Below are 27,880 nucleotides of genomic sequence, written 5' to 3' on the forward strand. Positions count from 1 at the left end.
CTGTAGCTCAGACCCAGGAAACCGTAACCGGTCTAGAGAGATGGTCCCGCGAAGAACCGCCTTCTTGGAGCCTGTGTAGTTTTCCCTCAGCCACCGGAGTGCCTTTGCAGAGAGGCTAACAGCTCTTTAGTGATTTTCAGCTAGTGATTTCAGCACTTGCTCTGTGAGGCAAACCCCAGGCCAGACCAGGAGGAGAGAGACGAGAGGCCCGTATAGCAGTTCCGCATGAGGCAGCTTTATTAGCCTGCACCCCGCGAAGGGAGGCTGGGGACGAGCTTTCTAATCTCACAGGGGCAGAGGGCTAGATTTTATAGGGGTACAGGGGTGGGTGTGAGAGGGTAAAAGCCAGTGGGTTACAAAGGATCTGCATAGGATCTCCAAGAGGATCATGGGTCTGTGTCCTCTCTCGCTGTAACTGAAAGGTGGCTGCCTTTTCCAGGGGGAGTCTGCTGCAAGGTTGTGCAATCTCCCTATCTCAGCAGGCTTCTCTCCAGGGCAGAGGCTGGGCATACCCCACACCTTACCTCTCTGTTTCACTGTCTGCAAATGTGTATTCTGAAAAACAGCTTCTCCTTAAGGTGATTTGAGGGTTTTGTGGAAGAGACAGAAGCCCTACAGAGGCATTTAGGGGCAGCCTGGGAGGAGTTAATATGGGAAAGGAAATTCAACAGCAGTAGTACTACTCACTGCCTTCCCATGGGGACGCTTATTCTTCACAGAGGGACTTGTTGCAATCTACTTTATTCTATTTACAAAGGGGAGCAAAACAAGAAAAGTAATGTGGAAAAGGATCCGAGCTAGGGACTACTCATAACTGCTGTTTCAAGATTTTCCCCTGCCAGACAGATCCCAAAATGTGTCAGGCCTTGAGCAGAAGGTGTTTCTTTTAAATGAAGTTCGTGAAGGAGTTTCATACTGACAGTGGTTGAATCTTAGAGTTGTATATTCAGCAGATTGATAATAGCTGTTTTTTAACTTTTTTTCTTTAATTTGGAAGGAGAACGACCCAGCTGCTTATGTTAATGTACAACATACTATTTGCATATAGGGTGATTATGTTTGGATAAGTATTGAGCTGATGAAGGAAAATTCTCATAACACACCCAAGATGACGTAAAGTTGATTTTCCAAATCATAGAGCTTGAGACAGTGAAAGTGGCTTGTGGAACTGTATTAAACAGTAAAGTCAGACTTGTAAATTAGTCTTGATTAGTTCATGTTCTTCAAGAAACAGGGGTTGACATTTGTCCAAAAAGTTTTGGAATGACTGGCACAGAAAAGCAGAAGATCTGGCAAGAATAACCCTCTGCAAGTAGTGAAGTTGGTGTGGTTTTTCTCCTTTGTGCAGTTGTCAGGGAAGTCCGCTGTTGGATTCTTTACTCAGAGAGGATTCAGCCATTATTACTCACTTTTGAAGAGTTTATGATGAGCCAATACAGGCCATAAATACATAAATATATGGTCAACAATAATATTTCATAAAGTGCAGAGTGGTCCTTTAAAATGGTGTTAACAGTACAAATTAGCATAATGTGATGGTTTCTTGGGTGATTGACTCACCAAACCATAGAGCTGTGTAGGTGTTCCTACACAACCTCACTGGTTTTCAGTACAGGTGTCCTCTGGGGTGTCTTCTGTGGTTCATACGGCACTAAACACATTTGGGGTTTTAGCACTTCAGGATATAAGTTGTTGGCCAAATGGAGCCTGGAGTTGTGATAAAATAATTGCTTCAGCCTTTGATTAAACGTCTGTATTGCTCATGAGCGTGCCTGATGGGTGTGATCTATTCTCTCCTTCTGTTACAGCGATCGACACCATACATCCAGTGCAATTCCTGTTCCAAAGAGACAGAGCTCTAGCTTTGGCAGATTGGATATTGGCTTTTCCAGTGGGCTTCCTTCTCCAGATAAAGGACTCCGAAAACGAGCCAGCACAGGAAACGAGAGACTACAGTACAAAACTCCTCCTCCTAGTTACGACTCTGCTTTAACACAGCCTGTTGCTGTCACAGCCCTTGTTGGAGAGCTGGATAAAAAACCTGGACCCATATGTTCTTCCTTGGACACCTCTATGGATTCCTCCAAAAGAAATACCAAGAAAGGCCAGGACTTGTGCAGTAGTTTAAACGGAGAAAATGGGAGCCTAAACAATATCCAAGATGGGCAGGAATCATTCTTACAATGTTCTAGTGCAATAAATGGGGCGTTTCTGCCTGGTGAGTGTTCTGACACCATGAGCAATGAGCAGCCCTGTGAGTTTCAGCCTGCACTCAACCCCGTCCTTTGCTGCACTGTGGAGCAGGCAGAGGAGATCATGGGTATGGAAGCAACGGGGTTCAGCGCAGGAGATCAGCTGGAAGACTTTAACTCCATCCCGGTGGAGCATGCTGTAGCAGTGGAGTGTGATGAACAAGTCCTGGGGGAGTTTGAGGAGTTCTCTCGAAGGATTTATGCACTGAATGAGAACATGTCCAGCTTCCGCAGACCTCGTAAAAGTTCGGACAAGTGAGCTCGGACAGGGATTTGATAGCAGACATTGAGGTGAAATCAGTGATCTGGAATAGAAATAAAATTGCACTTATTCTTTATATTAATTATCAAAATAAAAAAGCTTAAGCTGTTCCTATGGTGTTAGACAAATGGACTTGAGCACAGTAACACAGGATTATGGTGTATTCACAGCCCAGGTAAATTTTCATTCTTCTTCAAGTCTTTTTATGTCTGGTATTTATAATCTGTTGGATGTTTTGTGGGGTTTTTTTTCCTTTGGCATTGGAATCTGTTTATAAAGGCTTTCCTGAAAACAACTTCTAGTGCTGATCAGCCCCTTCTATGAATATTTGTTAAATTCTTAATTATTATTTAGAGTTAAATTTATTTTAATCTTTTCAGAAGAAAAAACCTTAAATTTAAAATACTCTTTTGATAAGATGTCTTTACATTCTCCTGCATACTCCTGTGTTTGCTTGAGCAATGTAGTCAGTATTAGAGAAATACCATGAATTTGTTACAATTGGACAACTTTTTGGTTTTTGTTTTGGCTGTGCTCTGTAGCCTTTGAAGTTCTACTTTGCACTGAAGAGGCTTCAGTTGGTGGTGTGAAGTTGCTGGAGAATGAGCACCTGTGTGATATCTGCAGTTTCCTTGCACCTGGTTAATCAGAAATGACATTTGGGGGTTTTTCCACTCCTCCTTTCCTCCATACTTGCTCTTCCTGCCAGTGGAAACTTTGAGGAGTAAATCACCTCTAAGGTTCTGTATAATAATTTCAGCCTGACTGTTCCCCACTGAGGTTGGGCACAGATCTCATTAGTAGAAACTTAATGAACCCAGTACCAACGTGGGGTTCAGCTGCTGCCCTCCAAGGTATGCAGTGGGGACAGCGTCTCATGAGACACTTCAGGCATCTTCCAGAAAACCCAAACTGGGAATGAAGCACTTTGGAATTAGGTGAATGTGTGGAATTGCTCCACCCTCTGTAAAAAGGAGGCACTTAACATTATTCATCTGAATTAATATTTTTTTTTAAACCATCTATACTTTGGAGGGAAGAAATTTCCAGTGGTTTGCTGGAGGTGCAGTTTGCTGTTGGGTCACATGTGTTCAGCTGCACTAATGGGAAAGCAATTTGCAGCCTGCTTTGTGATTCCTGGTATGTGTTTCAGTTTGGATTTCATTGCTCTTGCTTTCTATATTGTATACCCAAGAATCTGGGCTCAGCTGTGAGCTCTGAAATATAAAAATATATAGCAGAATAAAAATACTTCATCATGCCTGGCTTTTTTTTCCTCTCCCTCGTTTATTTTTCGTTTATTTTCTTTTGAACCCACAACCTAGTCTTTTCCTAACTTCACTGTAAGGCTAGCTGAAACAAACTTTTTAAAAATGTGGATATGTATAACCTCAGCTTTCTGTTGTCAAAACAAGATGTGTTTGTAAGAACCAGTATACATAATAGCATTGCTCTAGAATATGCATTTCTCCAGGTAACACCTTAATGATTGTATTAAAACTATATTCACATTACTTCTGTTAGCTTTTAATGGTTGTGTCTGTAGTTGAGTCATTGGATCAAGCCTCTCTGCAGCAATTTGTTGGCTTTGATCTGTCCCAGGATGATGTGGTAGATGGGAGCACTCGGAGACCTTGATTTTGAAACACTGAACATGATTTCAGGTGCAAAGTTGGACACATCCATGAGTATCTTCTCCCTAGAATTAGCTCCTCTGTTCCAACCTCATGAAAACTTCCCCAAAGGAAGTGCTGCAACAGCTTAAGCCAACATCTTTGGAAAGGAATAGGTAGGAAGCTCTTGCTGTGCTTTGGCCTAGAGAGGGAGAAATAAACACCTGAAAGCACAGCACTTAGTAGTGATGAGCATTAAGATATTCTGTCCTGGGCCTGTACCATCTTCTGATACCAGTATAATTTCAGGTGAAATTTAGTAACTAGGTCAGTTTTGCACCCTGTGGGATGGGATCTGGTAAGCTTGAGGCAGCACAGACCTGTTCGTATGCACATTTATGTTCCTGTGTAACAGAAAGGCATTAGCTTGTGTGTGATGATGACTTTTCAAAGCAACCCAAAGAGTAGTTGTGAAGCCACTATGTTTCATAGCTGAACATGGAGCATCTCAGTGCAATTAAGCAACATGTGAAATTAGGTTTGTACAGCATCAATGGGAATGGGACTTCTTTTTTTTCATTAGTTGTTTATTTCTCAGGTTGTACAAACCAAATGAAGTCTAGTTCTCCTCCCCGATGCTGTATTGCTGTTCCTGTTTAAGCCCTGTAATTGTTAATGTGTCAAGCACCACGGCTGATTTTTGCATTTGTTGCACAAAGCTGCTCAGAAGGGCTTTCTATGGATGTATCTTTAGTTAGCCTTAAATTATCCCTGTGTTTTTCTTCCACTTCTACCACTTTCCGTGTAGCAGGTGGTGTGAGGTGGGACAGCATCACAGGGCTGATGAAGCATTGACCAGCTCCTTATGGCTGTGAGGGCAGGGGTTGTACAGACTGCAGCCATGTCACAGCTTTCTCCTTTTGGTGTTTATTTTTTTCACCCCCTGTAAATTACTTTGGAAATAGTGTCGTGAAAGAGAAACAAACAGTAGGTTTGAGGGTGAGATGATGAATCACAGTGTGCTTTCAGTTTTCAAGAGCCTTTCAGTTCCTGCAAAGGTGTGACTCTTAAATGTGTGCAACTGTCTTCAAATGGAGAAAGCATTTCATTACAATCTTTACCCCTCATTAGAAATCCTTAAGATTTTGGAGCATATTAGTTTTGGAAGATCAGATCCCACTATATTTTTATAGCAAGCACAACAGCACTGGCTTATCTTTGCTTGACCAGGTATTTAAAATAAGCGAGACCAGAATATCCCATAGTAAATGACACATTAATGCTATGTTGGCAATTTCAGGAAAGCTCATCTCTATTTATAAAATAAAACTGATTCATATCTCTTAACTTGTGTCTTCTTTAATGGCTCCTTTGTTTTTGTTTTCTTTACAAGCGTGGTTTAAACCACAGTGCCCTGCCCAGCCCCAAAACTCATTGGCTTATTGTTCATCAAATCAATATTGCTCCAAATGTGAATGGTTGGGCAAGAGGATTTGCCTGAAGAACTGACTGCCTTGCTGGCTCCAAATCCTGTTTCAGAAGAGCTTGTGCTACAGTTCTTTTTCATGCTTCTCTCAAAAAGATGGCATGCAGCTAGAAAAATAGCTCCAGCCTATGTTGGGGCTGGGATTAAGCTGGATTTGTAGACATTTATGGATAGTGAAAATACTGTGTTCCTTCATCAGGGAAGCATTGCTACTTGTCCAGCACCTGTGATCCCAGCTAATAATCAACATATGTCTGCCCAAAATGCTGATGTGCACCTTGAACAAGAGTCTGCTGCATGAGTCTTGGCAGGAGTCTGTCCATGACTCGTGAGTCTCTGGTGGGAAGCGGTGAAGTGTGACGAGCTACAGGGCCTCCCCAGGCATCATCAGGAATTTTGGGTTGGTTTTTTTTTTTTTTTTTTTTCTCCCACCCAGTCTGTCTATCAGCAGAGAGTAAAAACCCAAGACATCATCTGTATAGTCCAGGAGCTGAAGTGGGAAGATACAGGAGAGAAATTTTACTTTACTGAAATACAGTTGCATGAAAGTGAAGAGTTAGGAATGGAAAGAATAAGATGGAAGTGCTGCTGGAAGAGTGGACTTAATCTAGATAAACTTTGAACCCCTCTGTGCCTCATTCTGTCACCTTTCAAATGGCCAGAGAGGGTATGTCTCCTTGCTTTCTGGATTTTGATCTTGTTCAGGTGGAAGTGTTTGCATGTGCTCTGTCTGCTCTGAAATGATCAGGTTTAGCTGGTATCTCTGGGCAGCCAGAGTCTCCAGTCTACAGGCAAGCTGTTCTTAATCCCAGGTAGAAAAGTATTTTCCAAGAGAAAAACCATTATCTAATCAAATTTTTTAATTGCTGGTTACTTTAATATCACTTTATTGTGTATATGGTAGAATGCAACATTGGCTTACAATTCTTCATTAAACAGTATGAAAGCTTTTTTGCCCTAAATAATTGTGAGATGTCAGGTCAGCTCTGCTGCTGCTTAATTTAGTGGTGAATGTATTGCATTGACTGGCTCAACATTTAATCTGCAGGACTCTTCAATCTTGCTTTACTAGGTTGCTTTTAATAGAATCCTAGAATAGGCTTCTACGGGACCTTCAACATCATCCAGTTCCACCTCCTGCCATGGGCAGGGCACCTTCCACTAGACCTGGTTGCTCAGAGCCCCATCCAGCCTGGTCTTGAACACTTCCAGGGATGGGGCAGCCCCAGCTTTCCTGGGCAACCTGTGCCAGGGCCCCACCACCCTCACAGGGAAGCATTTTTTCCCCAATATTCCATCTAACCTTAACCTCTGGCAGTGAGAAGCCATTCCCCCATGTCCTGTCATTCCAGGCCTTTGAACAAAGTCCCTCTCCAGCTCTTTTGGAGCCCCTCTAGGCACTGGCAGGGGCTCTAAGGTCGCCCTGGAGCCTTCATCAGGCTGAAGAGTACTGTTTCTCTTGGTTTTTTTTTTTTTTTTAAGGCAGAGCTGCTCCAGCTCTCACAGCATCTTTTGGTGATGGTGCTTGAACTGTGAGCTGAGCCTGGACTTCCTGAGTCCATCTGGCCAGCTGCTTTATGTATTGTGTTTTTTATGTCTCTATTAAAAAGAAGTTTGCAAATCAGGTTGTATGGTCTCGTCTCAGGTGTTAACTGAAACCATGGATGAGAACTGATTGGCAACTCCTGAGCTGCCATAGAATACTGATGCTTATATAAACAGATGTACATAGAACACTCCTCCTGCCTCAAAATTTCATACAAACTGTATTTATTTTTAAAATGCAGCAATAAGGTAGTTCAGTCAATTAAGCTGCACAAAAAGCTGTAAACCTTGAACATGCAGCATTGGTACAGGTAGAAAACCTGCCAGCCCAGCCATGGTGCTTCTGCCAGGCGCATGGGTATGGGGATTGCACCTTGTGGACAGGGCAGGCAGAGGAACTCCTGCTCTTGGGGGGATGTTTGTCTCTTCGTGTTTCATACAAAAGGTGACAAGATGGAGACATCATGATGGGTTATTGGGTTCCCTATCCCTACCCAGATCTGAATCCCAGCACTATCTCTTGGTGACTGTTCTGCTTGTGAGTATCTTTGGACTTCCTCTTTCAGGAAGGCACTATCTAGCTGGACAGTTGATTGCTGCCAATACTGCCAATGCTAAGTGCATCTAGTTTCGTCTGAGATCTGCACATGCTACAAGCAAGGCATTTTTTAGGAAAAAAAAATCTCCTTTTCTTTACAGGGTGTCTCCAAAGGAGGACTTTCACAGACTTCCTCATCCTTCTTTGGTGGAGCTCTGCTGCAGAAAAACATCTGTCTATTTTTCAGTCCTTGCTTTTCTGGTTTTTCTTTCAGGAATCTGGTTTCAGTTGTTGGTCTGAAATTCTTGACAGAGTTTGGGGTTGTCTTCTGTAGTTTCATCTGACCTGGGTAGCTCTGCTCAGAATGGGGGTCCTGGGTTTGGAAATAATTTTCCTGTATTAATCTTCTCCCTGCAAATTTGCAATGATGGTGAAATTTCACTGCAACCCAATACATCCTCAGTGGTTTAATTGGATATGTGAGTGCACAGCAGAAAGACAGAGGACCCTTCTGTTGGTCTGTTTTCTACGGGTTCAGTTGTGCCCTGTGCGGGACTGAGCACAATTCCTTTAGGTGAGATGAAGCATCTGCTGGAGGTTTTGATAATATCTCAGCTTTGGGGTAATCTCACAGACTTTCTCCTTTCTTTCACAGATGTTGAAACTAATGCTGAAAAGAGTGTCAACCAAGTTCACTACTGTCTACATTGCTTTCTAGGGAGTTCTCCTTTGTCTTGATGCCTCCTCTGGAAGATGCTGAGGGTTCCTGTACATGAGCCACTGTGCTTCTGGCTACAGCTTGACACCTGACCTCGAGAGATCTGAAATCAGATATGCCTGGTGTTAGAAGATCTCTGGGCCTGGATGAGTCAAAACTTCTGCCATGGGAATTGCTGGTTGTACTCTGCTCCAGAATGGAATTACAGTATGGTTTAGATTGGAAGGGACTTTAAAGATCATCCAGTTCTACCCCCAGCCATGGGCAGGGACACCTTCTAGTATCTAGTGGTCTAGTGGACCAGGTTGCTTCAAGCCCTGTCCAGTCTGGCCTTGAACACTTAAGTGATGAAGTATCCACAGCTTCTCTGGGCAGAAGTCCTCAGTCCTTGGCAGAAGGCAGAGATGTTCCCTACTGTATTGCAACACCTGCACAGCATCAGATACCTGTTCCTTCACCTCAAAACCAAAATGCTGGTGCCAACACTGTTTTTTTTTTTCCACTGGTCACTACAGATGAGGTTCTAGTGGTGAGTGTTAAAGCTGAGCTTAACAGAGGAGCTATGAGTTCCTCCTTGTGACCTGGCTGTGGTTGCCATGGGATAGGCATTTTGTCAGAGGAGTGTGTGTGGTGAGATGGACGTTCCAACCACTGTGATGGAATTAGAAAGCACCTTTCTGGAGGCAAATAAAGGTAAAGCCACACTGGCTGCAAGGGCAGTTGGGGCAGTGCACAAATGCTCTTCTCCTGATGATCAGGAACACAGGACTGTGCTGGCTCCAAGATACTTGACCTGAAGAGCAGAAACACTACTCTTCCTTGCTGATGGGCTGTTCCTCCTCCAGCACAGGTTATATTGTGTGCTCAGGCAGGACACCTTCAGTTCCTGTGCAAGAGAAGGACGAAAGCAATTGTATGGTGGTTTCCTGCAGTCTGCGAACACCTTCTTTAAACCCCTGTTTGTCGGCAATTGAATCACGGACCCAGACCGGCAAGGAATCTGAATCGTTTATTCAAAGGAATGAGCTGGTTTTATACACTTTTCCAAGGCACAGTATTTCCTTATATGGCGTGACCTGTACCGTGTCGCCACATCAGCAACACACTTTCTCAGTGTCCTTCTATGAGGTGATCACTCGCTGTTCACCCGTCCGTCAGCTCCCGGCAGGCTCCTCTCTGTTGGGGTCTGCTGTGTGACACCTCCTCCCCCCAGGGTCTGGTGGACACAAGCTTCTCTGTGTGCCACCATGTGCTCCTTTGTGCTGCCATGTGCCTCTGCAGGCAGGTTTTACAGCTCACAACCCAATTCTATCTTATAATTTCCCATACCTCTTGGCAGGCTGAAAGTTACCTGGAATTCTCTAAAAACATTCCCTATTTTCTGCATCTCTGTTACATTTGTAACCACAAAAAAATTACTTGTTTTGGAAAGAGGTTGATAACGTCACATATTTTTCAGATGGCCTTGAAGGCAAGTGCCCTATGGATTCTGTATGGCTTCTCCACCTACTGATGTCTGTCACATGTCCCTTTGTGCTTTGTGGGTGTTGGTGTCTTCTCCCAGGGAACAAGTGATAGGACAAGAGGAAACAAGATGTGCCACAGGAGGTTTACATTGGATAGCAGGGAAATTTTTTTTCCCAGAAGTATTGTCCAGCCCCAGCACAGGCTGCCCAGGGCAGTGGTGGAGTCCCCATTCCTGGAGGGGTTTTACAGATGTGTAGATGTGGCACTTGGGGACATGGGTTAGTGGGGGGCTTGGCAATACTGGAGGAACAGTTGGACTTGATCATAGAGAGCTCTTCCAACCTTCATGATTCTGTGATTTTATGTCTGTTCAAGAGTATTGACTTGGGCAGCTACAAACTCTTGAAACTGCAGCATCTTATTTAATTCCCTGGTAAGTTTAAGCACATTCAACAACGTTCCTGCTGCATGTTTTTACCATCTACCTAATTTCGTTTTAACATCTCACCTTTGGTTTTCATATTCCTCATCGACCAGGTGGACCTCTCCTTTCACAGATCACCTTTCTTGGACTTTGAACACTGATAAAAGGCACGTGCAGGTCCACAACCTGTGGCAGCACTCTACCTTTGCCTCCAAGTGTGCCTTTAATAACCTTTTCCCCTGAGTTAGCAGGAAATGTTCTCGTGCTGAAGTAAGTGGAGGGCCCTGGCTGGCTTGGCTTGGGATTGTTTTTATAATGATAACTTTGTTCAATAATGCATAGTGTGACAACAAAAAGCAGTTGTTTGGCTACCCTATTGTCCATGGAGGAGACTTGCTGAATTGGGGTAGGATTTATTCTGGGTGAGAATTCCAAGATGCTGTCAGCTTTGCTGGGGACTTAAAGGGCCAAAGAGGGAAGCTTTATACCTCCCTCATGTTAGACAGATATCAGGTACAGGAGTGTGTGGGCTCGCTCTGTGCAGCAGAGCTTCCAGCCTTAATGAAAAGTGTTGCTGCCTTGAGCAGAGTTTGTCAAGCTGGGGGGCAGTGGAGTAGAAGAACATTTTTCACCCCCTTTGGCTAAGCATCTTGAAAACTGTGCCTCAGCTGTGATTTTCAGCGTAAGATAAACAAGCAAAACAGACACCATTGACCCTTCCCTACCTGCCAAAACAATTGAGTCCCAAAACTTTTCATCATTTTCACTACAAGCCTGTCCAGTCCCAGAACAGGCTGCCCAGGGCAGTGGTGGAGTCCCCATCCCTCGAAAGATTTAACAGCTCTGTGGATATGGCATTTGGGGACAAGGTTTTGTGGTGGGTTTTGCAGTGCTGGGGGAATGGTTGAAGTCAATCATGTTAGTGATCTTTTCCAACCTAAATGATTCTCTGAACTGTCTTCTTTCCTGACAAAACCACTGTGAAACAGGTGTGGCTTTAGTTTTACTTAATATCCCTCACTTTAGTGCTAGTGTAGTTAGTGAAAGTAAAGCACTTAGAGGCTCTGGAATCCAAATCATAAAAGCAGTCACTGGAACAGAGGAGAGGAGGAAGAGCATGAAGTCTCCAAGGGTGATTCTTAATTATTTGACTAGGGCAAATGCTTCCAGCCTGAGCTGTTCCCAGTGATTGGAAGCTAGAAGGAGGAGTGGACAAAGGATGGAGATGACCAGCTCCTCATGTGGCTGAGTGTTTGCAGGGAAGAAAAGAGGCTGCAAGTGCCCTGCAAACGCCATTCCTGACCTCGGTAATCCATGGGGGTGCAGGGGCATGGTCTGCCATATGTGCATGTGTGGATGTGCAAGGGAGAAGAAGTTCAACGCTCTCTCAAAGCAAATAAAGGTCTGATCTTTTCCCCAGATTCACCATAAACAGGTTAGAGAACTATGGGGTAGAGATATGAATAAAAAAAGATTTATATTTATTTTATTTAAGTTTTTTTAAAGACTTCAGTTCCATGACCTTCAGTTGGAGGAACCAAACTTCACCTTCCTTTTCTTAAAGTATTTTCTCCATCCAGCTAATTATAAAATGTTGTAGAGTCTTTGTGAGAAGAATTTTGGAGGAAACCTCAGGGAATGTGACATTAACTAGGGAGAACATCAAGAATAATAACATTAGCACCTACTGAATAGAAACTTCAACACAACCATTTATTTAGAGATGGTGTGTATTTGGACAATGCTCTCAGGCACTTGGTTGGACTTGATTATCCTTGTGGGCCCCTTCCAGCTCAGGATATCCTATGATTTGCATTGGATTCTTCTCATCTAGATTGAAATTATTTTAAGATCCAGCATGTGGCTTGTACCTGGGATTTCAGCTTCCACTGAGCATCCCCTTGGTAGGATACCTTTTCCTATCCCTGAATGATGGTGTTACCCCTCTGTGGATGTGAGCCTGTGCTGCCTGCACAGCATACCCCATGGGTGCTACTCTGTGGGTGCAGTGAGCAACGAGTGGCAGAAGAGAATCAACTCTCACCCCAGAGTGCTTAGGATGGAGCATAAGAAATGAATAGAACTCCCCAGCTTTCCAGTCCAGCCTCCCTGCTTCTGTCTGAATCCAGGCTGATGCAGGGGTGTGGATGAAATCCCAGGCACAAGCTGTCAGCAGCCCTTGAACAGGGGCAGCATTGTGGCCACATGCCTGGAAAGGAAGGCATGTTATCCCTCTTGCCCCTGTGCACCTCTCCTCTGGCATCCCATGCTCTGGATTAATTCTTGTGAGCCTTTAGTACAAGGAGTGGGATCTTGTCTTCACCTGTGTCTGGGAGGATGGGAATAATGATTGTGCCTGGGACTTTAGGCTCCCAGAATGACACAAGTGGCTGTGATTTAGATGCATACTAATAGAGGGATTTAGCCTCCCAACACATCTGACCAGTCCAGAACTCTTTGGACAGCCTTTAATGAAACCTCCCCAGCCAAGGAAATCCTGTGCAAAGTAGGAAAGGTGCTGGGGAGAGGATGAGGGGGCTCATCTCCAAGACGTAGTAAGTTTGTTCAGTCTTAGCTGTTATACTTGCACAGGGAAAAATATAAATCAAGGCTGTGCTGGTCTATATCTGGCCAGTTTCACTCTGGAGTTCCTGACAGGTGACCCCAGGGTCCAGCTGCATTCTCTCAGTGCTCATTTTTGACATTGTAATCCAAATTGACGTTCAGCGCTTGAATATACAATAAGTTCATTACAGCTAAACCTTCCAGCTCAGGGATTTCCGGTTGGTAAGTCTCAGAAAAATCAGGATTCCCAGTGGTATCAGGCTGAAAACGTTTACAGATAAAATTCAAGTTTGCAAGTTATGCTAAAATGTTTTTGGAGCCAATGGTATTTTCAGCCCACTGCAGTGGTGCCTTATCCCTCCTTGTCCTATCCTACCCCTTCCTGCCTGAGATTGGAGGCGGAGGCCCCTGCCCTGCATAGCTCCTGAACAGGGTTTTGGTGCTGCTCTCAAGGGGAGTTCATTAAATTGCAGCAGATGAATCCACAGTCCTATGGCTAAGCACATTTCTTGAGCGTGTTTTTGGAACATTAAACTGTTTAATCTTGTTCCACTTTCTAAAGAGCATGAGAAAAATCTGCACAGCATCTTACCCAATCACTGTGGGATCACCCTGATAAATGCCACAAGCAGATAAGACTTGAGATATCCCAATTACCTCCAGGAGTGGGATGTTATCTCCCAATCTTTCCATGTCTAATGAAGGTTGCAACACAGTGGGGTTACTACTTTAGCTCTTGACCTGCTGGTTAATAAGCTGTTGTCATGAGGTGTGAATTTGGCCTGGGACTGGTCTGTGCCCATCTAGAACATGGACAGCAACTCTTCTGCTTCCACCTTCTCCCCTTGATGGAGCTGATACCTTATAAAAACAGATACAGCTCTCTTCATCCAATGGATCTCAGCTGGAATTTGAAGCTAGTTTTCTAATAAGATGAAGGTAAAACAGTCACTGCTGTGTCCCAAAGGGGAAATATGAAGTGGCTCTGTGTGGGGTTGAGGGGTGGGAGAGGAGCTGAGAGGTTCCCCAGCACAGGTGATGCCAGAGTCAGAGGTACTGCTATAAAAAAAGAGATGCATCTCCTGCAAAACATTAATAAGATGGAAAGAGAACAGGAAAGGTCTCATTTCTACACATCCACCACGTGATGAGAAGAAATGCATGGCCACACAGAAAGTGTGCAGTTGGGGTATTTTAGGAAAAAATCGGAACTGTAGGAGTAGGGAATATTAGAGGAGATGATCCAAAGAGACTGTAATCCCTGCTACTGGAGAGTGTGAGAACAAAGACATGGAATCATAGAATGGTTTGGGTTGGAAGGGACCTTAAAGCTTATCTCATTCTACCCCCATGCCATAGGCAGAGACACCTTCCACTAGACCAGGTTGTTTCAAGTCCTGTCCAACCTGGCCTAGAACACTTCCAGGGATGGGGCAGCCACAGCTTCTGTGGGCAACCTGTGCCAGGGCCTCCCTCTTATGGCAACCCTAGGGTATATTACCGTGTCCTGCAGCCATAGGGAGGAGGAGAGAAGATTCAGCAGGCAGGAATTGTGCAGCAAGATTGATTTATTTAATTATTTTACAAACTCTTCTATAGACTTTTTTCTTCATAGTCTAATTGGACAACAATCAGCCACCCCTTGGGGGTGATTGGCTAAAATCCTAAAACATCCATTGTCAAAATATTTTCCTACTATACCATAAACAAGACTTTTCAAGGCTGCAGGTGTTTGGTTGTTTACATAACTCTGCTACCTCTTCTGTGAACGAGAAAAGTCTCTCACGCGCTTAGAAAATAGCAAGAAAATCCTTGCTAGCAGCATTTTTGTATCTACACCTTCCCATCCACAAGGGGAATCATTCCTGACATATATGATGATAGAATCAGAGTAAACAAGACTGGAAGGACTAGCTTTGAGGTTTGGTCTGAGGTTACCCAGGGTTTTTGTCAGGAGAGTTTCAGGTATCTCCAAAGGTGGAGATTCCCTAACCCAGACCCCTGTTCCACTATTTGACCACCTTCATGGGGAAAAGGCTTCCTAATTGGATTTTCTTATCTTCTAACTTGGGTTGTTGACTCTTTTCCTATCACTGAGCATCTCCCATGAGAGCTTGTCCCTCTCTCTTCTCTACACCATCCCAGAGCTGCAGACAGTAATGAAGTCTGTCTTTGCCTGAGCCTCTCTTTGTGTGCCCTGGGCTCCAGTTCCAACCAGCTTGATGGCTTCGCTGTGTTCTCTCACCATTTACCTGGTACTGCAGAGCCCAAACTGGGCCTAGTGCCCCATTTGGCAAGCGCCAAATGGAGAGAAGGAATTACTTCCCTTGTCCTACTGGCTCCACTCCTGCCACCACCACCCACAACATGGTTTCTGTTCATTGTCCCATATTCTTTCCACAAAAGCTGTTCTCCAGTCCAGCAGACTCCAAGCTGTAGACACCCTGAGAGATGTCCCGTCCTGTCTCAGCAACTGAGGGTGGTCTACTCAGGCTCCTGAATTCCTTTCCAGCTCCATGTTTTTGTTCATCCAAGTCATATGTATCCTTAATTCCCAAAGAATTCAATTTTAAAAATTGGGAAAAAGTTCCTGCTCTTTCCTCTCTCGGTGGTCTTAAACCCAAGTAATTTGCTAGTCACTGGAAGTGTAGCATCCTGTATGGCTCCCATGAGAACATGTGTTAAAAGTAGGATTATCATTTGCAGGAGCAGCACAAGAACAAACCTGGTAACATCCTTCTGCAGCATGGGACCTGTATGGAGTATCAGCCATGCGATCAGCTCTTAACCACCAGACCTGGAAACAATTCCTTGCTGCGTGCTCCTGCCTGCTGCTCTTGGTAGCTTTTTTTTGTAACAAATTACACAAGTGCTTTTCCTACAGGCTCATGTTTTTGTGGCAGGAGTGTCTAAAAACAGCAGCTGAGCTGAGCCTCACTCCTCCAGGAGCTGCCTGGTCATCTAGAAGGGGATGGGCCTCTTCCTGGTGGCCACATGTCAACTTTCCCTAGGATTTGGAGAGCAGAGGCTGCTGTGGGGGTTTGCAAGGAATGAATCCATAGGTGAGAAAGTCCTGCAAAGTTTGATCTCTGAAAATGCCCTAAAGGAAGGGACAGAAACCTGCTCAACCTGAAGTCATAGACCTTGCTGGTTCAGACTGTTTCTGGTGACTCAGAATAGATCTAGGTCTTAAAATTTCACATTTCTAGGACTCATACATTCCCAAATGGTTCCTTCTCCCTGCCTCTGTGTCCTTCCTTCTTCTCCAACTTAGTGAGAGAAAGAGGCTGCCACTGCCAGGAAGGGAGCATGGGATTCCTGGTCCCCATGACTTGGTGTGATGTCCAGTTGCTATTACAGCTATCACTTTTGCTGAAGCAGGGATGGTTCAGAACCCTCTGTACTCATCTGAAGTGAGGCTGTGAAGGTTTCTCCTGAGTGGCACTTGCTGCCCAAGGAGCTGCTGCTCATCTCTGAGGAGAAGTTGAGCTGAACTGGGAGATCTGGTGTTCCAAAGGGTGGCAGTGATCTGAGTGCTGGGTTCCTCCCTCTCCTGCACATCTCAGCCTAGGTGGAAATCCAGCTGTTGAGGTTAGCTCCAGCCTTCCAGGGTTTCTGGTTCTGGGGAGCATCCCTCCCATGCAATCAGCACATTGCTTTCAGTGGCTGCCTTCACTTTTGCTGTAGAGGTGAAAACATGAGGGTAAATGTCCACCCCATGATGCTCCTTGGCAAAATACTTGGAGCCCTTTGCAGGGAAGAACAGGATCAGCCAAGCTTTCTCTTTGTGTCTACCATACACTAACACCTTCATGTCCCTGAGGACCACCTTTCAGGCAGTTTTGGGAATCCAGGACCTACTTTTCATCTGAGGGGTGCAGTTTGTGCACTTAGCAACAGCTTAGACCCTGATCCTGGGGAAGTCAGTGCCAAGGATGCTGGCTGATGACACACTGCTCAGGTGACAGGCTGTGGGGAGAGGGATGGGTTAGAAACAGGAATTTGGTTCAGTTTCATAATGTTTCCAGTGAGTCTCAGTTTACAAATAGTTCAGGTCAACCACATGCTTCTTCTTTGACACTTTTTTGAGGCTGAGGATGCTTTGGGGTTAATACTTTGAAACTTTCCTTTCCTGGCTGCCCCCATCTCCTTGCCTGCCAGGAAATTCTAGCACAAGAGTCAAAAAGGTGCCTGTCTGGATTTACAAGGAGCCGGCACTGAGTTTTTCCCAGGGCATGGCCTGGCTGGTATCAAGAAGTCTATAAAGCATCATGGGTCCTTGGTGCTGAGCTGCTCTCAGGGCTGGTTTCCAAATGAGGGAAGGCATGAGTGGTGCTTGTCCCCCATTCTCAGCAGCATGGGAGCAAGCTGGGAAGACAGATAGGAGTGGTGCTTGAGAAGGGTAGTTTAACATCTGGAAATTATTAGCTGCCAAAGTCACCAAAGTCATGCAGAGTGATCCTCTGTCCTTGTGAGCTTCTCTCCTGAGAAGATGGGAGTTGCAACACCCACTTAGCAGGGTAGTAGTTGCATGGACAAACTCTAGGGCTTGGGTGTGGGGATTTGCTCTAAGAGTTCTCTTCTAGCAGTGTTTGGGATGTTGAGCAACCGATCTACCTTTTGCCATGAGCTGTGTGAGATGAGTATCCCAGCAGTGATCTCCTGAGGTCGGGTGAGGATATGAAGGCTGAAGGGAAAGAGCAGAGATGTTTGAAGTGCAGTTTAAATGATTGTTTTGAGCTCCAGTTAGATTCAAGGAAGAGAAGTGAGCATAGGGTCCCATTCTTTGGTACATCTTGGAATAGGATGTCTTGCTGTATAAGCTTTAGTTTTCCCCATCAGCAATAGAAACAACTTGTGAGGAGCAGCACATGTGGAGCCATTTCTACAAAGCTTCCTCCTTAGCCAGACCTACAGGTTGCATTTTTCCTAGAAGATTAGTTTTCCTTCTTTCTTCAGGATCACACTGTTACTTCACAACTCAGATGGCTCCCCCAAACTAGCCTACAAATCCTGAGGCAGGCAATGCATGGGTAGAAATCAGGAGACAAAGTCTGATAGTTTTCAAGTTTTTTTCATCAGTGATGCCTTTGTTTTCTTATTCTGAAGGATAGGAGAGCTAGAAACACTTGGAAATGCTTAGAATCATAGAACTGCAGAAGGGTTTGGGTTGGAAGGGACCTTAAAGCTCATCTAGTTCCAACCTTCTGCCAGACCTGGTTGCTCCAAGCCCCATCCAACCTGGCCTGGAACACTTCCAGGGATGGGGCAGCCCCAGCTTCTCCGGGCAACCCATGCCAGTGTCTTCATAGTTGTTGGGTTGTGCACATCAAACCTTCCTGCAAGTGCTGAAGTACAGGTGAGAAAGCTGGAAGACTCCTGGAAAGCCAGAGACTGAAGCATCCTGCACAAATTACAGGAGACGAGGTAATTTTGTTGGGTTGTGGGTTCTAATTCTTACGTTAATTGCACAATGGTTGGGTGTTATTCCTTACAACCATCCAAGTCCTCCCAGAAACTGGTCTGTTTGTTGCTGGTGGTGATGGGGAAAGAGAGATGCCACATTGCTTTCCTCAAACCAGGCAGGGAAGCAGGATCAGCTTCAGATTTTTTTGAAGCCAAACATGTCTGAAGGGTTTAGGTCAGGGATTTACAGTCTGCAGCATGGCCCTCTATGGTGAAACATGGGTGATTTGCAATGACTTTCTGGAAATTTCCGTAAGTTTGTACAGGCTGAGTGTGTTGTACAGTGCTTGAGTCCCTCTGAGGTCAGAACCCCAAGAAGAGGGGACTTCCTGAACAGAGAGGTCTGAGCTGAGCCACATCCACTCAACTAACCTAGGAGACACCATCCTCTGGTTCCTCTGCTTTTCTTCACACAGATATATCTGAAGGAGTGCTCCTGGATGGAACTCTGAGTAACCTGATTTAGTAGAAGGTGTCCCTGCCCATGTGTCTTGGTTTGAAGACAGGTGTTTGCCAAGGATGGTGGGAATCTCCCTTGGAATGGAAAATGTGACCCCTTTCTCTCCAAATTATTATAACTTTGAAATTACACAGCTTTCAGGTAAAGAAATGGGAAAAGAAATAACAGTTCCTTACTAGAATATATATATAGGTATATCTATAACAAGGCAAACAAACAGCACCACCAGCAGCAACAACCAACAGAACCAGGAACCCAGTGCCAGCCTCTCTCAGCTGTCAGGCCCTTTCCCCTTCGGTGCAGTTCCCCTCACAGCCGGCAGGGGCGCTGGTGGCTCCCGGCCGGGCAGGGCTGGTGCGATGGTTCCCCGCGCCTGCAGGGGGCGCTGTGGAGTGAGATTGGCCACCTCTCTCCACATGGTTAAGGGCGGCAGGAGAAAGAGAGAGAAGGGGCTCCCTTTCCAAACTCATGGGGGGCAGCTGGTCTCAGGGCTACTCGGGAAGCAGAATGGACTGCAGCAGGAAACCTCGGAGCAGCAGTCTGGAATAGCAGAGGCGGGCACATCTGGGGTGGAAAACAAAGTGTAGTGAAGACTCCTGAGCTGTGCCAGAAACTACAGGATGTCCAGGTGGAGGTGGGCCCAGGGTGTCAGGTTAAAGTGTAGCAAAAAGCCCAAAGCAGCAACAGGAAACATCGGGGCTGGGCGATGGCAGATGGGCTGCTGCAGGCAGCTGCCACAAGCAGTGGGAGATGCTCCCTCTGGAGTGGGGAGGGGGTCAGGGTCCCGGGTTTTCCGCTGGGGCACCCAAGCAGATGGTGAGGGTCCTTCCCAGTGAGGTCGGATGTTGAAAAGGTCCCAGTACAATGGCCGCTCTTACCAGCAAAGGCTCACCCACAATAGGAGAAGCAGTAAAGGGCTGAACTCTGTGGTGGCAGTGAATTCTCCCCCGCAGTGGCATCAGCCTGACCGGTCCCAAGAGCAAGAGAGAGCAAGAAGCCTCGATATCTCTGCCTTTCCCAAGAGAAAGCCCCCCATCTAAGAGAGTACAGCCAGCTGCACCCCTTTCCCCCATCTTGGCCACTTCTTTTGTCTTTCTTAAGTATCCTCATTATCATCTCTTAGGCAACAAATGGGAGAAAATTCCCTGAGAGAAAGGGAAAAAAAAGGGAAAAATCCTTACTTCCAACACCATAGCAGGGGTGTTGGAGCAAGATGAGCTCTAAGGTCCCTTCCACCAAATCATTCTGTGATTCTAGGATGTCTTTCTTCAAATGGAAAGGTTATATCAAGTTTGTTTTTTGGCAACTTCCGCATATATGAACAGAGTAAAAGTAACCTCTGCCCCAAAGAGCTTGAAGTCTAAATGTCAAAGAAGATGTAGATGACTGAGGAAATGATGAATCCGTAAATTAGTGAGGAGAAAGATGTTCTCCGTATTTCAGTTCCTTTATGAAATCCTTTTCAAGTGTCTTGCTGAATGAGAGTTTTTGCAGCCCTGGCTCAGTGTTTGGAGGCTGCCCTTGAATTCAGGCACTGGAACAGCCCTAGGATTGTTCTCCTATTTTGTTTAAATATCAGAAATCCTCACATCTCCTGGAATATCAATCTGTCAGGCTGCAGAGGTCATTAGACCATTAAAATAATGCATGGAGCACCTGCAGCCTTTGCGCTTTATTGTTACAGCTGTGCATGTGCACATGGGAAGAATTTAGATATGAAAGAGGATAACATTACTGCGCAACCCAGGAACACTGGAGCAACCTGATTGAACAGCAGATTTAGCTACAGAGCACCTGGTTTGTCTTTCCCTGCCTTCACAGCTCTGGGCTGGGAGGTGTGGGGTGATCTACCGCACTTTGCTATGGAGATCACAGTTTGCTCTCTGAATTAAAGCAGGGAGAGATGCAGCATTTTGTGTCAGAGTAAGGCAGTGAACTTGCAGAATAAAGTTAGGGTTGAGCAACCTGATTTGAAAGAGCTGTGATCTCACGGTGACCAGAGGTTGGACTGCAACTTCCAGAGGTCCGTCCAACCTCAATTATTTTGCGATTCTGGTTCTCACCACAACGATGTGAGCCACAAGTAACTAGTTCTGGTGTAAACATCCCAGATGGTTATGGTAAGTGGTGCAAAGTCTAACTAGCCAGTAACTAGTGGTATTCCCCAGTAATCAATGCTGGCATTAGTGAGTGTCTTCATTGATCACCTGGATGAAGTTTGCTTGCAGAAAGCTTGTGGATGGCAGTAGACTTAGGTAGGGAAGTGGCCAATGGACTGGAGATCAAGGCTGGTACTCAGAAGAGGGCCCTGGGCAGGCCTGAGAAATGGGATGTGGTGGCTGGTGAACATACATTACATGGGACAGAGAGTTCTCAGTAAGACGGGTCCCTAGTACCACAGGAGCCACTTTGTGTTGGGGTGGCCAAAGGGGCTTCTCCTGGGATGCTTGTTCTGTTATGTTAATCTGTCCCAGTTTGGATTCCCCTGTTGGCCGTTAGCCTCTACTCCTCGTCACTCCCCCAGAGCTTCTCCATTGGTCCCCGTTCCCTTGTCTTGCCTTTTCCCCACCCCTGGATAAAACTGTGAGATTCGGGATCGTGTTCGTATTTGCCTCTGCAACCTTGGACAGCGTAGAAGCAATAAATGCTCCTGTCGGAACGCATGCAAATGCCCTTCTTGACTCTTTGCTACTGACTGTAATACTGAACCCACCCGTGCATCTGTGGGTGCACGTGGGAACCCATGGAGCCGGGCAGGGATGGTATTAAATGGCGCCTGAATGTGGATGGCCTTGGACCGTCTCTGAGAGCGACTTCAGCACAGCTTCGCCGCTGGAATCAAGTTGCCTCTTGAGCAGCCATTTCCCCCGAAGAAACCTCTGAGTTCTATCAGGGGTCTCGGAAGGGAAACCAACAACCTTCTGGGGAAAGAGAAGACTGGTCTAAAGTGGGTGGACCACCCTCGAGACTTTTATTTGACCCTCTAAGGTAATATGGGTCACTTTTGTGTCCTCTTTTGTTAATTTCCTTTTATCTTGAGGGTTGGGAAGAAAGGGAGATGGGGGCAGAGTTTTCTCATCTCCTGTGAGAAGCCTTTCTCCCAGTTCTAAGAGTCCTTGTTCATGAGAATTTTCATTATACAAAGGAAGATTTAAAACATTTTGTTTAATGGTTGTTTCAGCAGTGGTTAGTTGAGTATTTAAAACACTTTGTGCTATGGTTGTTTATGTCTGGAAAAGGTTATTTGCTTTACAAGCTAGCAAAAGCTATTGATAGTAAAACAGTTGGGAAATGTTAACCCCAGTTTAAAAAACCCTTTACCACTTTCCTCTCCCTGCATCCCTGATCCCTCTGCCCTGCTTCAAGGGAAACCAGGAGATAAGATTCTGCCAGAGTGCACAGGTCCACTACTGTCTGCCTGCCCTCTCCTGATCTCCTTTGTTCCCTGTCTATGGTTGTGCTGGCCAGGCCACCCCAGGTCCTACCCCAAACCTCTTCCCTGTACCCATTTCCCCGGTTTCTTCCACTTTAAATTTGCTCCAAGATCACAGTGGCAGCAGAATCGGTACCGCAAACCCAGCTGCTGCCTTTATTTTTAATTCTCCTGCCTCCATTCCCCTCAAACAAAATGGTGAACGCCACGTGGAAGCTGTGGCGGGCTTTTCGCCCGCGTGCGGTCCCTCTTCCGTCCTGTGCTTCTGTGGGTGCATGCGGGACCCCACAGAGCCAGGCAGGGATGGTATTAGTGGGCTGACAGGAACTTTACCGAATTCAACCAGGGCACATGTGAGTTTTTACATCTTGAATTGAACAATCCCATGCAACACCAGGGATGGGGTCTAAACCTTAGACCACAGCTCTGCAGGCAAGGACAGACAAGACTCTGCCCCCATCAACTAGTGTGAATAACTGAGCTTTGCAAACTCTTTCTGCCACACAGAAAGGGTGCAGTTCATCAGGTAGAGGCTTGAAGGCTTTCCTGAATAAAATACAAAGGAATGTCCCATGAGGAACTACTGTACAGCCAAGGAGAACAGACCTTTTCCCAGCTGTTCAACACATGCTGCAGCTTTTCCTAAGAACTGCATCTTCCAACCCCTGTCTTTCCACCCACAAGCCCCAAAAACTATGCACTTAGCAAGAGGAGGAGGAAGCTCTTCACCAAACGTTGGTCTTTTGCTTTTCATTATTCCTCTTAATTGGTGAATCATAGAATTATTAAGATTGTAAAAGCCCTCTAAGATCATTGAGTCCAACTAATCCCCAACGAACTACCAAGGTCACCATTAACCTATGTCCCCAAATGCCACATCCAGGGATGAGGACTCTACCACTGCCCCAGGCAGCTTTTGCCAGGGCTGGACCATCTTTTCAGGGAAGGAGTTTTCCCAATATCCATCCTAAACCTCTCTTGGCACAACTTGAGGCTGTTTTCTCTTGTTCTGTCCCTTGTTCCCTGGGAGAAGAGCCTGACCTCCACCTGGCTATACCCTCCCATCAGGGAGTTGTGAAGAGTGAGCCTCCTTTTCTCCAGCCCGAGCCTCACCAGCTCCCTCAGCCACTCTTGGTGCTGCAGCCTCTTCCCCAGCTCCGTCCCCTTCTCTGGACATACTTCAGCCCCTCGCTGTCCTTCTTGTTGGGAGAGGCCCAGAACTGCCCGCAGGACTGGAGGTGCCTCAGCAGTGCCTGGAACAGGTCACTGCTGTGGTCCTGCTGCCACACTATTGCTGGTACAGGCCAGGTGCCCTCGGCCTTCTTGCCCACCTGGGCACACCTGGGTTCATTTCCAGCCAGCTCTTAATCAAAATGAAGGAAGAAGACAAAGCCTGGTGGACATTTGCAAGTCCTTCACTTGTATTTGTGCTCTGCCACAAAGTTCCTGTCTGTTAAGTCTTCCCACACAGAGGTGTCTTCAGGAGTCCTTCTCAGGGGCACCATCAGAGAGGTGTCAAAGCATGGAGGTATTCCAGGGATGTGGGTGCTCATACTCAATCAGCTGTAGTGGGGCAGGGTGTGTTATGTCCATAAACACGAGCATTTGGGTTGCTGCTAACCTTTGGTGGAGGCCAGGAAGTTTTTCTCCAGCCTTCACTACCCTGCTGAGATGCTGATGAGGGATTGTCTGGAGATGTTGTGTTGCTGAAATGCCCAGATTTCCTTCCTAGGCCAGACAAAATAAAGAGCTTGGATTCTTTCCTGCATTGGCTGCTGGTGCTGACACCTCTCTGGGGATGGCGCTGGAAGGGCCAACATGCAACTGCCCTCTGATGACAGGCTCAGTAAACACCTTCTCGGGCTGAAGAAGTGAAAAATGATAGTAATTTCCTGCTCACACCAACCAAGCAGAAAAGTTCCCCCATGAAGTTTTATGAGGCTGCAGAGCCTGGAAATATATTAAAGGCAGAAAGGACTAATCAGCGAAGAGGGAAAAACTGATTGAGAGGAAATTAATGCTGTGGAACTTCGTGAAAATTTAGAAACTCCTCTGAAGACCTGGGGTGTGATTCTGACCTGACCCAGAGAGGTGGCAAAACTTCACTCGATCCAAGGCTGCAGGTTTGCAGAGCCCCTTGTGGAGACTTTGACACACTGAAAGTGGGCAGGAACTGATGCAAAGTGTGGACGCAAAGCAGACATATTTCTAAGCACTGGTGTTTCCCTGCCCTAATGACAGAATAAGTCTATTGCAATTATCATGAGTTTTGTGGGGTCTCATGGTATCTTCAGGAACATCCCAACCACTGTTGTTCCATGGAGGCTGCCTATGCCCTGCTCATTGGTGAGTCCTTCAGGGAATGGCATAGGAAGGGATGTCTTACCCTGTTACAGGGCACATGCACTTACAGGTATGTATTTTCAGATGTCCTAGCTCCAACCCAGAGGTTGAAGCACATGTGGGGACATGTCCAGACCCTGGCTCCTTCTTACACCTTCCATCCTCTGCAGCCAAACTTGGTAGTTTTCCAAGGGCTGGATCTTTTCCCAGCTGTTCAAGGCCTCAGGTCCCAGCTTTTCCTGTCCCAGCCACCTTCCAGAGCCTTGTGCTTATGCTGCAAGCCCAGGAACAGGAGGTCTTGGTTTGGTGTGGACTTGAAGCACCAGCTACTTCCCATGGGCTGGACAGGAAGCAGTGTCCTCTGTGTAAGAGCCCCAGGAGAAACAACCACTCTGGGGGTGGCTCTGCTGCTCTTCCACTGTGAGGGATTTCATTGTTGCTGAGGAGTCCAAGCAGAGGTGCAAGGGAGAACATAAATGGGAAAAAAATTGTCAAAATGGAATTTAAAAAGAGAAACACTCTAATTTTTGTATGGTTTGTGGTATTCATTGCCTTCAACTTGCCAAAATGCAGAAAAATATGGTAATTGCAGTGAGTGTAGTCACACAACTGTTGTGAAATATTGACTGGGTGACTCTTAGGAAAAAACACCTTTCTTCTTAAATGTGTCCCTTGAAATTTGCTGAAAGAAAAACAATGCTTTCTGAAGAATCCAGTTTGAGCTATGGGGAGACTACAGACATGATCTAGTTGAAGGTGTCCCTGCTCATTGCAAGGGTGTTGCACTAGATGACCTTTAAAGGTCCCTTCCAACCCAAATCATTCTATGATTCTTTGATTTTCCAAATTGAGGGCAACCTTGGCTTTTTGCAATTCCACTGCAAGTTTTCTATATGAACTCATTACTGACCTTGTTGTTAACCTTATTGTGTTTTTTTCATTAATAACGTCCCAATATCATGGCTACCTTTCCCCTCAAGGATCTTCAGCTGCTTTTGACACAAAGGCAGGTTTATTATCTCTGCTTTAGAGATGGAGAAAACAAGATGTATAAATGGGATTGGTCTCATGTAATGGAGCTTTTTACATCTGGACTAATTGCTTGAGACTCCCTTTATCGTTTGTTGGGGTTTTGGGAGTTCCCCTTCTGTTTTTTTCCCTCTTGAGGAATTTCTCCCATATATGTTGCCAGGGAGACAAATTGCTGGGTACTTAGGGAGGACAAAGGACCTAGCCATTGAGGGTGTGGTCCAACAGGCTACTCTCTTTCACCTGGATGTGTGGGCGGTGTGTGCTCTGTGTTCAGAAGGAGAGAAAGGCTGCTGCCATCTTGTCAGCACTGCAGGCTTTCTGCTTTCAGCTGCCTTCTTTCTACCAGAGAAACCCTGGGATTCCCAAACCCGCCTTTCCCTGCCCCCACCACTGTGTTTGAGCCTTCACTACTCTGTAGCTCCCGCATGTCCTGCCTGCCAAGACCTCCCAGGGTTTCCCACAGCAGCTCTGGAGTTTGACCCATCTCGTCTGCCACCCGGGATTTGTGCTTGTCCCTGCTGTTCCAGCCTGCTGTTCTGGAGAGTCCAGCCGGACACCAGGATTGGCTGCCCAGGGGGTTTGTGAAGCCTTTTGTTCCATCTCTTCCCTGGGATCCCAGGCCGCCATTGCCACATGCTCCCCGAGCTCACGCTACAGCGCCCCCGGCAGCCACAGAGGAGCCATCGCACCTGCCCTGCTCACCGGGAGCCACCAGCGCCCCTGCCGGCTGCAAGAGGAACTGCACCCAGGGGGAAAGGGCCTGACAGCCGAGAGAGGCTGGCACTGGGTTTGTGGTTCTGTTTGCTGTTACTGCCATAGTTATTGTTGTTTGTTTGCCTTATCATACATACATGTGTATATATATATATATATATAAGAAATAGTAAAGAACTGTTATTCCTATTCCTCATACCTTTGCCTGAAAGCCCCTTAATTTCAAAATTATAATAATTAGGAGGGAAGGGGGTTGCATTTTCTTTTTCATTTCAAGGGAGACTCCTGCCTTCCTTGGCAGACACCTGTTTTTCAAACCAAGACATTGTTTCTGGAGAGAACAGACACTCCTACTCATTACATCCTAATATAGATGATTAAAATAGGTTAGGTGACCAGCTTCAGCATATTTATGCAATGTGTCTGATGGGCATCTACAGAGAGAGGAGGGCAGAAGTAGAGATGGCCTCTCTAGGAGCATTTTTTCTCTTTAACTACACATGCAAGATACTCGTATCTAAATAGTCACAGGCTCTTTCCTGTACTAGTATGTGATGATGGATGGATAGATAACCTTTCTCCATAAAAATATACATAATTAAGGGTAAATTTTTCATTGTCATCTCCAGCTCGTGTTGAACAATTTATTTTCTTCCTTTTTTTTTTTTTTTTTTCCATGGGATATTGTTGTGGGTGAAGAGATCTGACCTATGTCTAACATAATATACTTGGATGGGTTTTTTGAGTAATGGCAGTGTTATTGTACAACCTTCAGCAAGAACAATTTGCAAAGTGTTGTAACTTTTGAAAATGACCTGACAACAACTCTCCAACCAGAGTGGTTTTACAGGGATCTGTTCCAGCTCCACAGGGCTTGGAAACAGGGAGGCAAAAAAAAAGGCATCAGAGGTCTGTGCAAGCTGCCCTTCAGCTTTGTAGTGTTGGTAAAGGGGCCTGGTGTCTGCTATGCAACACCCATGTAAGTGTGTTATTCTCTTTGGGGCATGAAAAGCTCCAAGTGCTCAATGTTTTTGAAATAGTCTAAACCTAGAGTCACAAGGTCACCTTTATGATTTTCTCAGAAGGTTTATCTTCACCCATGGCTGTCTACTACATGTGAACAGAGAGCCAGCAGACTTGTGCCCAGAAGCTGAAGAGACCTTATGGATAAGAAGACAAACACATAACTGTAGGTGTTGTTGCCTCCCTTGTAGTCACACAGTTCCTCTGGGCCACCAGGACTTTGCTTTGGTCCATTTTCTCCAGACTTGCTCATGATAAGATACAGGTCTTTTGAATTTAGGTGAGACCTCAATGCAAGCTGCTACTGTAACAACTGAGGTCCTCATGATGTAGCACAGGCTGCTCTGGTGCATCCAGAACTCCTGGTGCGATTCTTACTTGCTAGGATTTTTAGAAATTAATTTCTTCCTCCATGTGGGGTTTGGGTCCCCTGAGGGGCTGAATGGAGAAGGTGAATGTTCAGAATCAGGCTTCAATTGGCTGAAAGCCACTTGTCTGCCAAGATCTACTTCACAATCCCGTGGCAGAAAGGGCTAATG

General features: G+C 45.8%; 1 protein-coding gene and 1 long non-coding RNA gene across 5 annotated transcripts in view; one reads left to right on the forward strand and one right to left on the reverse strand.

Annotated features, from left to right (window-relative positions):
- Positions 1 to 5,474, forward strand: part of UVRAG (UV radiation resistance associated) — a 101,014-nt gene extending 95,540 nt beyond the window's left edge. For all 4 annotated transcript variants that reach the window (XM_032097727.1, XM_032097733.1, XM_032097740.1 and 1 more), the window contains exon 15: positions 1,809 to 5,474. In XM_032097727.1, coding sequence (XP_031953618.1) covers positions 1,809 to 2,511 — 703 coding nt within the window. In that variant the 3' untranslated portion in view covers positions 2,512 to 5,474. The remainder of the gene's footprint in view (positions 1 to 1,808) is intronic.
- A 1,376-nt stretch (positions 5,475 to 6,850) lies between these two features.
- Positions 6,851 to 26,076, reverse strand: LOC116438753. Its single transcript, XR_004237910.1, has 3 exons — positions 26,066 to 26,076; positions 23,409 to 23,420; positions 6,851 to 7,043 (listed from the first exon to the last, which is right to left on the reverse strand). It is a non-coding gene; the product is annotated as an uncharacterized LOC116438753 (long non-coding RNA).
- Positions 26,077 to 27,880: the final 1,804 nt, after the last annotated feature.

This window comes from Corvus moneduloides, chromosome 2 (assembly GCF_009650955.1).
Source record: "Corvus moneduloides isolate bCorMon1 chromosome 2, bCorMon1.pri, whole genome shotgun sequence".
NCBI lineage: Eukaryota > Metazoa > Chordata > Aves > Passeriformes > Corvidae > Corvus > Corvus moneduloides.